Raw genomic sequence first — 15,408 nt, 5'->3', positions numbered from 1 at the left:
TGCTCACAATTCCCCTCCAGCACGGACTCGCTGGACAAATCTAGTTGTTCATGGATAAGCAATAGTAGGTGCCCCCTATTATTACCACTAAGTCTTATTTACTTATAAAAAGACCAGTTTGTAGAATTTACTAATATCCTGTAGGGTTGTGAATTATATAAAAGGAATCATTTTGCATCCAATAAAAATACCCAAATTATCCAACATAATGTGTGAAAAAGAGGAATTCACACCTGTGAATGGAGATTGAATAGTTTTTATTTACTATGAAAGAAATACAGAAGGAGATTAGAAAACAGAATGATGACAAATATTTACCATTTGAAAATGCTGAAATGAAACAAAGGAAACATTTTTTTCCCCACTTTTTGTTGCAGACAAGATCGTCTTGAAACCCAGACAGCCGTTTTAATGCAGGACCAAGTAAAACCAACACTGTTCATAAAGAAAAAGTAAAAATGTCTTAGAATGCAAATTTAATACATTTTCCTTTTATATCATATAAAAAATAAGACAACGAAAGTACATTTCCAGAATCATCCTCCCTTTTTTTTTTTTACCAGAGAGCTGAGAACAAGGAAAGGACCACTAAATGAGTTTTTCCGCTCACCGGGAAAGCTGATGCAGGGAATTTCCAATGAGGTACATCCAGAGGGGGAAGGGGGGGCTCAGTTTAGTCCTCTACTTATTTAATAGTTTTCTCACAGCTTTGCTAGATACCTCGGAAGAAAGACTTTTGTATTTTATTTGGTTGTTCTCTGGCATTTAGTTGGATGATGGACAGATTTTTTTGTAAGTATACTCAGGATAAATTCGATATGTTCAAATAGGACTAATCTTTGATTGTTTTAAAGTCAAACCTGGACAAACAGAAGCTTTGTAGACTCCAAACAGTTACTCTATACAGAAACGGGTATGCCATTAGTCTTGTTCGACAAAGGTCTGTACCTCTACACACAATAATATTTATTTCCCATTAAAAATATTTATTTCTTACTTCCCATTAAGAGTTCACAGAAAGCTGTCTTTTCCAGATTATCAAACCTTTTAATATGCTTAAAATTGCTCAGAAAATAATATTTCTTGAAACCTGCTGAAAACTTTACAGATTTGTTTAAAAGGATAACATAACTTTTCCCTTACATCTCCTCCCGGATGCTGACAGTTGTGGTGGTGTTCAAGGAAATGTGAAACAGTTCTTTTCCCCTCAAGCCCACCCGAAGTGAGGAACCCGGCTAAGGCTGGAGCGGGCGGATGAATGCATCAATTTAGAAGAGCCCCTCAGCACGGAGACTGTGCACAGATGTTCGGGATTCGAAAGCTGCTCCCGTAACGCAGAACGGAAGGAAGAAGAGATAACAGCGATATCATTTGCCCTGAATCCTCCTCCAGCTGCAGAGGATGTGATGGCCCAGGGTGGTATCGCCTGTGCTCCTACTGGCTGAGCGCTGGTAGATCTGAACTTTATTTGACTGTCTTATTTTTTCATTTATCTTTAAACTGCTACATGGTTATATATATTTTTTTGATTGGGAGGTATAAAATTACGTCTCCTTGGGCTGTCAGGTTTTTTTGCACCCCAGAGGAATTCAGTACAAAAAAAGAAAATGACACTGCTGTGATAGCCTTGCCATCTCCAGCGGGGAGCTCGGCGGTACAGGTCACCCAGCAATGAGTTCGGGAAAAGAACAGAGGATAGAACATTCTTGTTTATTCAGATGAAATATTTATTCTCTGTACAACTCATACTGAGTATTAAAATCCCCGCAAAAGAGAAAAAAGAAAACAATGTAATGGTAGGATTTCTTAGCATTCATGGAGAACCAGTAAGTGATGGTCACAGCAGTTTGCTCAGGCCACCGGACTGCCCATCAGCCTCTCCTGCCGCAGAGCAATCAGCCTCTGAAACCACTTCTCTTCTGCTTCTGCCTTCTCGATAAACAGCTGTGAGACAGGGGGGAGAGGAAGAAAAGCAGGCACAACTCGTTAACTTTCGCTTTATTTTTTATATTCTGTTGAAATATGTGGCGACTATTTTGGGGCCCACAGAGAAAGCTCAGCTGCGCAGAGGTGTTAAAATACAGAGGTGATATAAATACATCAGTAAAGGTAGAGACATTTAATAATTGGAAAGCCAAGACATTCCAATTTCAGTTTCCTTCTGAAACAGCAAGTTTGTCATGATCTTTGTTACCCGTGTTCATAATACAGAACTCTCCTTGGTTTATTTACTGCAAGTCATTTTTAACTTGCTAATTCTTAAAAAAACTCTACTGTAAGTACTCCTATTTCCAATTACAAGTGCTCTCAAAGGAATTTGCATCAGTTTGGCCACAATGATTTAAAATTATCTGAAGTTTGTCATATATTTAAAGCTTTACGATTTGGCAAGGTGGGCAAGTTCTGAGTCTTCCACCACATTTCCAACTACACAAACCAAAAGCAATTTTTCCTGAATTTTTGTTGAATGGGAATTTTTATATGATCAGGATCTTAAATTCCCCTGCATTAAATTAGTATGCTACTTTGATATAAAATTTGTTTGTAACTCTAAAAATACATCACCGGTGAACTACTTTTGTAATTATTCTCTGTTGGATGGTGCCAGGAGCGTCATCCTCTTTGAGCCAATGAGTGACCCGTTCATTAACGGTCTTTAGACCACAGACTATTCGATGAGCAGCGAGCAAAACGGCTGTTAGGTCACGCGAACCTGCTCTCATTCACTGGGCTGTGTCGTTCTAAAGATAAAGTAAATATCGGCACACTTACATTTGGATGCGCTAAAGAATTATCATCTTGATATTTGATGGCAGTAGGAATATTGGCAGGTGGTGGTTCTTTTTCAGGAGCAGATGCATCAACAGTTCCCGCTCCGATAGTTACGGGTTCGTACTGTAGCTCAGTAGGCTCTACTGACTAAAAAGAAAGAAATGCATCTGAGTATTTTATCCTCAAACTCCCAAACGTGGCAGTATCTTCACCGAGCATTCAGCTTGCTTCCCATTGCACCGCGTGCCCGCGAAAGGATCCTCATGCAAATACTTCTCAGCGTGCTTGGTGGGACACACTGGGCATGGACTAACGTCCAGACTAAACACATGAAGATGGAAAAAAGGTATTGCCAAAGGCAACGAGCGAGCTTGCAGAACAGTGAAATTGGGGGTTTGGATCACTTCCTGAAGCAGCCGCACAAACTTCTCAGAGACTTCTGAAAAGGCAAGAAAATGCGTGTTCTGGGGGAAACAAACAGTGAGAATTTAAAACACCTCAGCGTTAGATGGAAAAACTGAACCGGCCTTTGCGTGCCTGCTTCCAAAGACAAAAGCGTCCGAGTTCCCTAGAAGACCCGGCAGCCAAAATGCAGGTAAAATTCGGAAACCTGGATGTCTCACATTAGGTCTGAAACTGTCTGAAAACAATGCTGTTTCATGTCAGGGAGTAAATAAGGTCTTCAAGTCTGACTTCAGTTAAGCAGAATTAAAAATACTGATCTCTACCTTTAATTACAGTGTAAATATCTGATTACTTTTGGATTACAATTCTTCTGCTTTTCCTAAAAAAAAAAAAAAAATCTTCATGGTTTTATATGATTTTAAAAGAATATTTAAAAATCGGAGTTGCTCGGCATCGGTACAATATACCATCAAAACAGCCGATTTCATTGAAATTCTTACACATTCAAATGTTTTCTTCCTTGAATTCCACACCACCAACACTGGAGAGTCATTGGTGGGATTTAGGACTGTCAACATCGATGCTCTTTCATCAGTGGAAACCCTATTAATAGCGCAGCTTCCACCTGACTTTGAAAGGATTATGCACCAGGAAAGGATATTGAAAACTTACCTTTTTGACTTCTTTACTTGATCTGAACGTCTGTGGAACAAAGGAGTCACTTTCAATAGCTTCAATTTCTTTCACTCGTTTCACTTGCTCGACCAGGGTGGCTTGGTCTACAAAGAGAAGGTGTAATGTCAGGATACATTAGTGTAAGCCTGCGATAAATGCTGTGTCTAAGCAATGCCTTGAATATATTTTACAACAGTACATACCAGAAAAAAAAAATGTGTAATGCAGCCTAAAATACTCTTTTACAAAGAAAAACTCTCTCCTTTAGCAAAAATTACAACCGTGAGTTGGCCATTACTGTTCAACATATGACATCATTCAAGATGCTAACTCAAGAATTTGCTAGAGATGTCCTTGCAGGATAACTGCTAGATTTAGGGCACGAGGATTTCCTGGAGAAGTTCAGGATTTGGGGACAGTGCCGACAGCTCAGTGGAGCACCGTCTGTACGTAGCAGCCAAACTACTTCTGCGTGCATGGAGGTGAATTTGGCTTCTGCTGCAGATGTCCCAAGCGATGTGCCATCACCTGTGTTCTCTTCATGACAAGCTAAGTGATTAGTTTGGCATTAAGAGTTACATCGTTAGGTGAATTTGACCCAAAAAAAAAATCTTAGAATTTGGTAATAAAATATTTCTAACATACACACTAAATATTGTGTGCTCAGATGATTTGTAGGTGACAAAATTGCAGCTGTTTGATGAAACGAGCAAAATCACTTCTTTGTTGTACTGTGAGGTCTTACAATGCACGTATATATCACAAGATATTTCTGAATCCCAGGCTGAGGTTTTACGTTGAAGAAGCGGATGCAGGTCCCAGGGACGCCGCGGTGAAAAGAGCAGCTCCTGCCAACCTTAAGACAGAGCTGGGGTGCTGCCGGGTGGGCTTTGCTGCTTCCTTCACTGCTCAACCAGCCCATCTTCTGCACGGATGACACTGGCAGGAAGCTAAGAGCATCCATAATGCAAGATAAGCTTCTTTTTTAAAAATCAAACTACCGATGGATGATGGTGAAGTTTCATATTGCAGCTATGTTGAACTAAGTTAGCCGGGGAAGGACTTTTTACTGGGGCATGTAGGGGCAGGACGAGGGGGAACGGCTTTAAACTGGAAGAGGGCGGGTTTAGATTAAACATTAGGAAGAAGTTTTTCCCTGTGAGGGTGGTGAGGCACTGGCACAGGTTGCCCAGAGAGGTTGTTGAGGCCCCATCCCTGGAGGTGTTCAAGGCCAGGCTGGAGGTGGCCTTGGGCAACCTGGGCTGGTGGGAGGTGTCCCTGCCCAGCACAGGGGGTTGGAACTCGATGGTCTTCAAGGTCCTTTCCAACCTAAACCATTCTATGATTCTAAGTTGCCAAAGGGATGGTCCCGCTTCTCTCTCCCCTGCACCTCTTGCGCAGTCTGGCGTTGCTCCTTTCCCCAAAAGCTTAGCGACTAAATTGGCTCACTTGTAAGGAGTGACAAAGGAGATTGCCAAAAAGTTGAGGAAGAAGCAGCTTAGGATAAAACAGTGCTGATTTTTCCAGTACCTGAAGTTTGATCAAAAATTTCATGTATACACAAGAATACTTTAAACACTATATAAACCACAAATTTAAATAAAAGAGCAATTCTAATTATATATTTGTAGTGCATACATATGTATGCATAAAAGATTAAATGTCTTGTTCTAAAGAAACCAAAGTACATTTAAAATCAGAAAAAGTCCTTGCAGACCAAAAGAACTTGCGGGATTATTCAGAAACTCAGAAGTACCAAATTGCTTCCCTGTATACAAAATTCTAAATCCAAATTCCCATAGATATACACATGCACTGCAAAATACTTTTTCTTTCGCACAAGAAGAAGATAACTGTGACTTGCATCCTTCTGCAGTGACTAACCCCTGAAAACTCATTTCAGTCTATTAATGACAAGTAAAGGGCGCTTCAGATGAGCCAATAAACTAATGGCAGCTCAGAAATACTCCTGCAATGGACATGCCCACACTCAATTAACAGCTTCATTTTTTATCAACAGGTCGTACCGCAAAACCGTTTTATTTGCAGTCCCTGGCAGTATGACTTCTCCATTACGGTACATCTGACACGAAAGTATTTGCGTTACTGTCTGGTTCATTTTCTGCTCCTCCCGATTCACGGCTCCGTTCATCTTCCTTACCTACTTCTACGTCTAACCGCAGTGACAAGCAAGTCTGGAATTCATTCTGCTAACTGCATACTTTGGTTTACAGTTTTAACCAATTTATCTCCATCTTATTTACTTACAGAAACTACTCGCTTCACACAGGGCGCAGCGGGGCCAGCCTGCCGCGGTCGAGGCGCTGCAGCAGAGCGCAGCGGGCAGTTTTTGCTGTGAGCAGCGACTATAGAACAGGTAAGAGAGGCAAAAGATAGGAAGAGGTGCAGCTCTTCCAGCAAACAAGAACCTGCCCTGGCGCTTAAAAATTATTTGGGAATATTGTTTAGTCTCTACAGATAAGATGAAGAGAAAAATCGTGAACGTGGTAACTATTTCTGCGTACGTTGAACGTGCAGAAAGTCAAAGACGCCGATGGCTGAGCCCGGATAACCGCTTACAGCGCTGCGACTGTTTCAGACGGCAGACACGGACCTGGCGCTTTAGTAACTTGGCGGATGCCAAACCCGGGGTTTGGGGCACGGCGGGAGACAGGCGGGAGCAGCACGCTGAGCCCTGCCGGGGGAAGGAGGGCTGGCGGGGCCGCAGCGATGCCGGGCGGCTGCAGCGGAGCAGGGACGGCTGACCGGGAGGGATGCGGGCAGAGATGCCCCGGTTCCTTGCACGGCCCTGCAGGGTTTTGTGGAAGCCTCAGTAAAGCTTTGGCTTTGGCAAGGCTTAGGACAAGGGCTGCGCTACAGCTAAGCGCATAAGTAGAGCTTTAAGCCGTAATTCTTTTCAATTTAGAAGGAAAAAATCACGTGCTTACAATGAATCTTGCGTTTAAAAGTTCTGTTGCTTCACTGCTGAAGTCTGCTTTTTTAAAAAAAAAGATTCCTAAGGATCCCATAGGAAGTATAAACCCAAATATACTAATGGCCTACTAGAGAGAGGAAATCATAATCCATCAAGCTCTTGGGTAGATCTGGTCTGTGGGTAAATAAAGGAATGGTGACTGTCCCTGGTATGACGTGTTAAAATCGGGTATCAGAGAAAGGCAGGTGAAGGTAGATTTAAAATGAGTTGCTCAACTCTTATTTCACAAAACCTTTGGTCAGTTCCCGGGCTGTTATAGTTTCTTACACGAATCTTACACAAACCTATAGGAATGACAAATTATTAAGGGGGCAAAAATCACTAAATGTTTAGAATTACATCAGTGACATTAACTTGGGGAAAATGGACTGGAGGAAGCACAACCCATTAGCGCACGATTTTTTTGACAAACACATTATTGGTAGATAAAACGACTTCCATATGTTGTTTGTCAGATGTCAGTAGAAAGGATATGTATTTCATAGTAAAATAAAAAATAATGGAGTCAGAAAGCTAAGAGGCTACAGACAAAAAAAAATCAATACTAACTCATTGCACAGCGAGTCATTTTACCGTGTTATAGTGAAAAAAATAGACTAAATCTTGTATTAGGGCTTGTCGGGGCCATATTTTTATAGAGGCGGTTCTTGCAGCAGCACAGTTCCCATTCTGACGCGCGGCCGTGGCAGCAGCGTGGCCGGGGAACCCCCCGGGATTCGGGGGGTGCCGGGGGCAGCCTGCGAGCCGCCCGGCCCCACTAAGATTTGACACTTCCCGTCTATACGTACATCTATTTACATCTTCCCATAAATAGAGAGAAATACATATGCCTACACACACATCCCCCATAGCTGCTATTTTCATACTGAAATAGTCTTTATCAGCAATAAGTCGAAATGTCATTTTAGAAGTGTGTATTAATCCTTTAGATGCCATCCAAAAATCTCACACGTGCGATAATTAAAAACACCAGAGAATCAGATAAAAGAAAAAGTAACTTGCCTGCAAGCTCTGTGTCAAACATTCCCATTTCTTTGCTTATGTCTAAAGACAAAACTGGTGATAAAGCCCACGAAGGATTTAACGAGCATTGAAACAGGAGCATTAAATGACTAACAATATCTTGTGAATGACCCATTGAATAAAAACATATTTTAAATTTTAAATATTGTAAATATTTCTTGTATAATCTTTAGGTATACATTTGTAACGGTTACTGGATTCACTGCTAATCTACAATCCTGACCATGAAAATGATCCCGTGCCTTTACCTAAAGACTTTTCTTTCTTTTTAAGAATCAAAGCAATGACATAATAAACCTAAAATATTCCTCAGAATATATGTTCCTTCATATTTTACCGATTATATTTAAAGGGATACAGCTGGTTAATTTAACTGACCCATTTAAAATATAATACACATTAAGTAATACGCTCTGAAATACTTGCGGACCCCCCACCCCATGGCAGGGGGTGGACGAGATGGTCTTTAAGGTCCCTCCAAGCTCTGACCATGCGGTGATTCTGTGAAAAAGATGCTATTTTTTTTCTACTCTTTTGTTTATGAGTTGAGGATTAAAAGAAGAAAACACAAACAGATACCAGACTAAACAAACCAACTGAAGAGGAAAATATTTTCCCCTTAATCCCATTTTATTTGGGGTTCGCTTAGGCGATACTGCAGAATTTTTACCCCACTGTATACATACAACTGTATGGACACAGGAAGAACTGCCTTATACACCTGAATGGGTTTTGCAACAGAACTGTGGGGTTTCACACACCCGGTGCTTTTTAATTGCTTCCTGGTTTCACTTAAGCTGCGCAAACTGACATACCGGAGAAAAATGAAGTTTTCATCCAGACAATTTGCAGCGGAAGAGAAAAACCTACCCGGCTTTGAGACACGTTGTCTTCTACAGCGCATTGCACTGAAATATTTATATTAAACAAAATGAAAGCACCGGGAGGAGGAGGGAAAATCCAGCGGGTCGGGTGGGATTCGCTTCATTTGTGTCACCTCGAGACTTTACAAAACTTCTAACTCTGTTTTTGGGGGGTTTCAAATCTTTTCAAACCCTCAAATCTTATCCCAGGAGGCAATTACCAACGGCTAACGAGGGCCGTCCCCTGACACAGGCGCGCACACCGGAGCCCGCCGGTATTTGCAGAGCGTGACCTCCGATCCCAACACCTTTCCCGCTGTCCGGGCGCCGCTGCCCGAGGATGCCCGGGGTGAGCGGCAGAGCTGGGCGCGGAACCTCACCGCTATCCCCACCAGCCGGCGCAGGGCTGGACACCTCCCGCGCCAATCATTCTACCAAAAAACGGAGCGAATCAGCCAAAAAATGAACACCTCCCGCGAGCTTTTGCGTTCCCCCCTCATCCCAAGTCCCTTCTCGCCCCGCGCAGGAGTCCCTCCTCGCTCCCACCCCGGGATGTGGTGGGACGCCGGGGCTGGAGGTCATCTCATGGCGGCTTTCCCAGCGCCCGGCGAGCAGCCCGGCCTCGGCAGGGCCAGCCGTTAGAGGGAGGCACCGCCACGCTCAACGCCGGCCGCATCCCGCCTTTGTCTCCGCAAAATTGTGGATGACGAGCCCCCAGGATGCCGCCGGCCGGGGCGTGCAGCCGGAGGGGAATTCGGGATTAGTTTCAAAACCGCCTCTTCCCTCTAACGACTTAAAGTCGTGATAAAAAACCGCTTGATGCCGCTAACATCTCCGGCCCCCCCTCGGCTGTGTCAAAGCGCCGTTTCGACACTTGGCCACACTGTTTCCTTGCTGTTGAGATTTCCAAAGGAAGAACTTTTTCCAGCCAAACTTGCAGAAACAATAAAACATGTGGCAAAAGGAGCGACTGTGGCCAGAGAAAGTTTTTATTCTTAATTTGTATTCTTCAAGCTTAATTGTAAGTACGCTGGTACTACAATTATGATGCATTAAAATAGCATGTTGTAAGTACTCTGGCACTTAGTAGGGAGAGCACTAGAGGAGCACTAGAGGACTTTTGCTATTTTAATAGATTATAATTATAACCTGGCTTTCACTTTATTTTTTAAAATTAGCCTGGACACAAATACACTTTTCTTTAAAAAGAATGGAAATATTGGCTATAAAACCAAGCAGAAGACACGGTGGTAAACTTTAGCAACCGAGTTCTGATTTTAAGAACATTTAATTTAAGCAGATCGAGACTATTTGGATGTCTGCTCTAGCCACGCGTTGAACCCTGCGTGCGGGTTACCTCCACCGCTGCGCTTTCCACCTGCGTGCCAGTTCCTACATTCGCTCGCATTTTGAGGCGTTTTAGGGTATTTTTGAAAATATTCAAGGAACAAGTCAAACTTGGCTCATGGAGCGGTAGGAAGCAGCCCTGATACACCTCAAATCAGTGGGTGTTTTCCTTCGCTTAGCCGAGGGAGACACCGCATTTGTCACTGCGGCTAATATCAGAGATACGCCGCTCTTTTTTTCTCAGCACACAAAAGCAAGATATGTAATTCAATGCTCAATTTACCCTTGTCTCGTAGGAGATTTTTCCCCGCTAATTGATAGAAATTAAGCCATTAATCAAGCCACTAGCCATCATTCAAACCGGGGAAGATGAATACAAACTTTCATCATAACCACCTTCCCCATTTTAGTGTTCATTAGCATTAATTTTTAATGCAATTATGCTATTCTTTTACGCTGAGCTCATAAATTACTGCTCTTTTGTTGCTCGCTGGCCTTGTAAAATCCAAGGTAATGCTTTGTGCTCTGATCTTAAAGGCAATTACTGGGTTCTTCTATCTTTTATATATCTCTATCCCAAATAACCTCTATATTGTATGTACAAACTAACGAGTGTATATATTACATATGCGTATAATATATAACAATTTGTCTATGTTAAACCTATACACGTATCTATTATACACGTTCAGATAAATAAAAGTATTTCTGCGTGTAGCCACACCCCACTATCCACCGGGATCCAACTGCACACAAACAACAGAACCAAAGTCCCTCCGCGGGAAAACGTCATTGCACACTGGATGTACAGAATAAAATTGGGTGTACTGCAGACTCCCGTGGAAATAAGCGTTGCAGCTGAACGTGGGCCGCGGCCGAGGCGGACCGTAGGACAGACAGGACAGCGGGGCTGAAACTTTGCAGGTTTCAGGCTTTCGCATGGACCTTTCTTTGTTTTCACTTCAAAAAGCGATGCTGGAAGTGAAGACGGGCGATTGCACGGACACAGTGATATTTTTTTTTCTACTGCACGTTACAGACCGTGGTATCATCCGCAGAGTCTTTCCAAGATGCAGTATTTAATAAGCGTATTTTAGCAGTTCCACAGTATCACACACTGACACGCGGTGCCACTGTGATGCTCAGTGTCAATAACAGTAACTTCCATGCTTTTATTCCAGTCCATATATTGATCCTCAGTAAGGCATCAGGGGAAATGCACAGGAGCTACAACCACCTCTGGTTGCCCTCAAACACTGAATACAATTTAAGTGGCTAAACGAAAAATGAACCGTAGATTAGCAAAACTGTTGTTTGTTGGTTTTAAATTATTTTTCCGGTTCTTTCCTGGGCCAGGCCTTTAGCTGGTACATGAAATAATGCCATTCACACCAGCTAGCACCAATAAAATATGATACGTGTATTTAAAATCCCATTTCATCTAGGCCTTAGCCAGCACAAACAAGACAATTCCCAGTTAAGTCTCGTACTTATCCCATAGATTCACTCTGGTCTCTCAGAGAAATACCCATTGGACATGCGGTAAGCACAGACGTAACGTTGGCACGGCCACCCAGATCAACAACACAACATTTTTTGACGGAAGACAAAAAGACTCCACATGAGGGATTGTGGTTTAAAGAAACGCATACAATTTCTATTAAATTTAACCAAAGGAAGTCTCCCCTGGCTCCCCAGGCTCCTCAATTCATCCCTTTTCTTGGTGAACACGGACATGGGCTCCACGCCGCGATGCTTTAAGTTGCTTCTTCAGGATGCCAGCAAAGCTCTGAAGGGTCTCGGTGTGGGCACAAGCTCTGCCCGAAACAGCGTGGGCAGCAAAACACGTATAATGCAGTAAAACCTCCAATGCGGTGCTCTTCGTCCGCACTCGCCGGCTCTGAGGTTGGCAGCGCAGAGGTACGGGGGCGAGTGCGGATGCGGCTGTCGCGCGTAACCCACCGGCAGCGGGATGAAGGCACGGATTTGGCAACCGGGACTCTCTCCCTCATCCCCACTCTGTCAGTCTGCCTCCGGTGGGGACTGCACCACCGCGAATCCTGAAAGGGTTCACTCACTTCATAAAAAAAACACAACCCACAAAGCGAACCCGACCCCAGCCTGCCGTGGTTTGGGGTTTGGGCAGCAAGGCAGGCCGGTTCCAGAGGGGAATCGTGCCGCCCAGGCCTGCGATGATACCCCAATCCCAAACAATTTCCAAAGAAAACCCCAAACAATCCTTTTGTGTGCTTGTTTGGTTGGTTTTGGTTTTCGTCCCAAGGGTGGTAGAAAATAAAATTTGAGATATCAAAAATACATTAGCCAAAAGTTCTTGAGAGGCCTCGCAGAGCCCACTGGCAAAAGATTCCTTTAAATCTGTACCGGTGACCCCGTTAGGCCATTGCTGAAGACTTCTCTCTCATACACAGATTATTCGTTGTACTGGTGATGATGCCCATCCTGCTATCAGATCCCGCTTGGAGTTGCTTACAAGTTTTTTCAAACCTGAAATGTTTTGGGTTAAAGACTTCTGTGCTCACATCTACCCCCGCTTAATGTTTTGCACAAGATTTCAGTCCAGCTGGTCCAGCCCTTTATGAAGATACAGTGAAACGGCATTGATTTGCCTATTATTGGCAAACTTGACGTCTAAAAATTCAGTTATTGCTTTTGCCCTTCCAGTCACAATCCCCTTTACTGGGTGGTAGAGTCACAGACTCGTTTGGGTTGGAAGGGACCTTAAAGATGCCGGGGGCTCGCTGGGCTGCCGGCGCACATTGCCGGCTCACGGGGAGCTTCTCATGCACCAACACCCCCAAGTCCTTCTCCTCAGGGCTGCTCTCCAGCCATTCCCCACCCAGCCTGGAGTTGTGTTTGGGATTGCCCTGGCTCACAAACCATAATATTTGGAAATGATGCTGTTTGCTCCTACTTTACCAAGATTTCTTATTTTTTGGCCCCAAAAGACTGAAGATAGAGAGGCTCAATATACACAACATTGCATGGTTTGTTATGTCCAACCAATCTAAAACCTCAGACTTTATTTTAAATGCTGCTGCTCCAGATGATGGTGAAGACAACGGTGTAACAGAGGCAGGTTCCCATCTCTCTGGAGCTCCTGGCAGCTCTCAAAGCCGGGATGGAACCAGCCCCAGTGGAAGTGAAGGAGCCAGGAGGGGACAGGCGTGGTGCACGGATGGGAAAATTCCCAGCAAAGGAGATCGGGGTGGAGGGAGAGCTGGAAACGTTAATTGCAGTCAATGCAGCCTGAAGAACTGCAGCCGATACCAGACTCTTCCTCCACCCAACGGGAAGAATCGCCCCATGGCCATTAACTTCCCTAACTGGAGAAATACGGGGCCGGAGGACCCGACAACTCACGTATGGCAACTGAAGGACATGGGAGTTGGGTTTGGGTACATAAAATGCAAAATTAAGTATGCTGAAGACAACGTTCTGCTTTTAAAGTTCTCCAAAGCTGAAACTCTGTTATACTTCTGTCTCTGCTCTTTTCTTAAAAACGCCGAATTAATAATGTTCGCTCACCTCATTGGCTGCTGAGAGGATAAAAGCACGAACGTTCGTGACACGTTCAGATCCTGTAGTGATGAGCCCCCAGAACAGCCCGTGAAGAAATTCATAATGCTGCTTTTAAGACGAGGTTTGAATAGCTACACTCAAACAAAGTACAGATCTGCATTTTGAATAACGAGAATACAAAATAATTAATAGTTCCTATTAACTACAGACTGTCCAAAACGAAGGAGCACTGGCCGAGGCAGGGATCCTGTGGAAAATTTGCAATTACGACGCAAGTCGTAATGCTCAGTTCTGGGTTTTTCCTTCCTTTCCGAGCGTTTGGTCGGTTGTAACGCAGAGGTGGGGCTTTGGCGTGTGCCTGCACGACCGTGCACGTGCCTTTGCGCGCACACAACACACACACAAACGCACTTTCTGCCAGAGAGAGCTCAGAACGGGGCCGGGGAGATACGGCACGGGCTGAAACCTCTCCGCTAACGAGCGCATCGCTAAACGAGATGCCAAACCAAAACGGAGCGAGAAGGGATTTCACGTTTGGTCAGCCTTTCTTTGTATTCTTTGAGAATATTTCTCTGCTCCAAACCTCTAATTTAGCGAATCCCGTTCACCCGCTTGGAGGTCGGAGCCTTCCCGGGACACAAATAATCTGTTTTCCCTTTGTGTCCTTGCTTTTCCCGCAGCAGACGACGTTGCCGAGCCAGGGGGACCCCGCGCACCCCCGGCCCGCCCAGGCACTGCCGTCGGGTCCGTGTACCCCCCGTGCCCCATCCATTAGCACGGGGCCGTATATAAGTGCAACTGGAGACGCCCGGGGAGGGGTGCTGGTAACTGGGATGGGCTGGAGGCAAATCAAAGACTGAAAAAAAAGGGGAAAAAAAAACCCCCTTTCTTACAATTGCTGTTGGAGAAAACAATTATAATAGATTCCTTCTCTGGGGAATATGTGTAGCGAAGTAATTTTCCCCGTGTCCCAGAGCACAGAGCCCCTGAAGGCCTCTTTCCCAATGGAAAACGGCCTCGGTGCTGACGGAGACGGGGCGCAGTGTCCCTCCAACCATCTGTGGCTGTTGGCACGAGCGCTTTAAGCCAACCTCAGCCCAAGAAAACCTAAAACCTAAGGGGCTGACTGCACCGTTCAATTCTTTGTGTTGTTTCTCATGAGCATAACTCTTCAAAGAGAGGGCGCGTGGTCGGTTCTTTGGGGGTTCCATCCCTGCCCAGACCTCGTCCAGGGCGGCCCCGGCACTGGCCACCCCCCGAGCCCTGCGAAGCCGCTGACCCACGGACGAGGCTCGGCCAACGTGGCTCCCCGGGGACACGCCACGCACACGATTTACGGGTTATTTGCCCTTCGTCGTATAATTTGGTTTGTTTCTGCCACATGGGTCAGCTTCTTTCATTTTTCGCACGTTTCTCACATTTCAAAAATCGCGTTCAATTCATCCTCACTCCCGTAAAATTTATCCCCCCCCCCGCCCTGTATATTAAATATATTTTTGTTCAAATCAAAAAAGAAACTGATGATTTGGAGACAAACACAAAGTGGTATTTCATTGCTGGAAGGAGCCTGTGCATGATGTGGTTTTACTGGCAAAACGTAGATCTGGGAATTTTGCCATGTTAAATTATAGGAACACAGGCTCGGGACCGGGGTAATACCTTAATGCTTCGATGTGAAGGAAAGAAAACATAACTCAATTAAAATATATACTTTGGGGATTTTTCTGACACCCTGTATACTTGGGAAAGCTGCCACCTACCCTGACCTCTCTGTTATAATTACGTATG

General features: G+C 44.4%; 1 protein-coding gene across 1 annotated transcript; it reads right to left on the bottom strand.

Annotated features, from left to right (window-relative positions):
• Window positions 1–1,711: 1,711 nt before the first annotated feature.
• Window positions 1,712–5,925, bottom strand: RSRC1 (arginine/serine-rich coiled-coil 1). The gene is made up of 4 exons (XM_009884486.1): window positions 5,880–5,925; window positions 3,850–3,956; window positions 2,773–2,919; window positions 1,712–1,944 (listed from the first exon to the last, which is right to left on the bottom strand). The coding sequence occupies exons 1-4, from the start codon at window positions 5,923–5,925 to the stop codon at window positions 1,852–1,854; spliced, it is 393 nt and encodes a 130-aa protein (XP_009882788.1). The 3' UTR covers window positions 1,712–1,851.
• Between the last annotated feature and the right edge of the window lie 9,483 nt (window positions 5,926–15,408).

Source organism: Charadrius vociferus, unplaced genomic scaffold (assembly GCF_000708025.1).
Source record: "Charadrius vociferus isolate BGI_N301 unplaced genomic scaffold, ASM70802v2 scaffold104, whole genome shotgun sequence".
Lineage (NCBI taxonomy): Eukaryota > Metazoa > Chordata > Aves > Charadriiformes > Charadriidae > Charadrius > Charadrius vociferus.
Note: the sequence above shows the minus strand (reverse complement) of the source record. Positions and strands in the feature narration are given on the sequence as shown.

Coding starts and splice junctions, on each gene's coding strand:
- RSRC1 (XM_009884486.1), bottom strand. CDS start 5,925: ATGGAGAAGTCATACTGCCAGGGACTGCAAATAAAACGGTTTTGCG. Junction 3,957..5,879: donor GCAAATAAAACGGTTTTGCG/GTACGACCTGTT, acceptor TTCTCTTTGTAG/ACCAAGCCACCCTGGTCGAG. Junction 1,945..2,772: donor ATTCTTTAGCGCATCCAAAT/GTAAGTGTGCCG, acceptor CCTGTCTCACAG/CTGTTTATCGAGAAGGCAGA.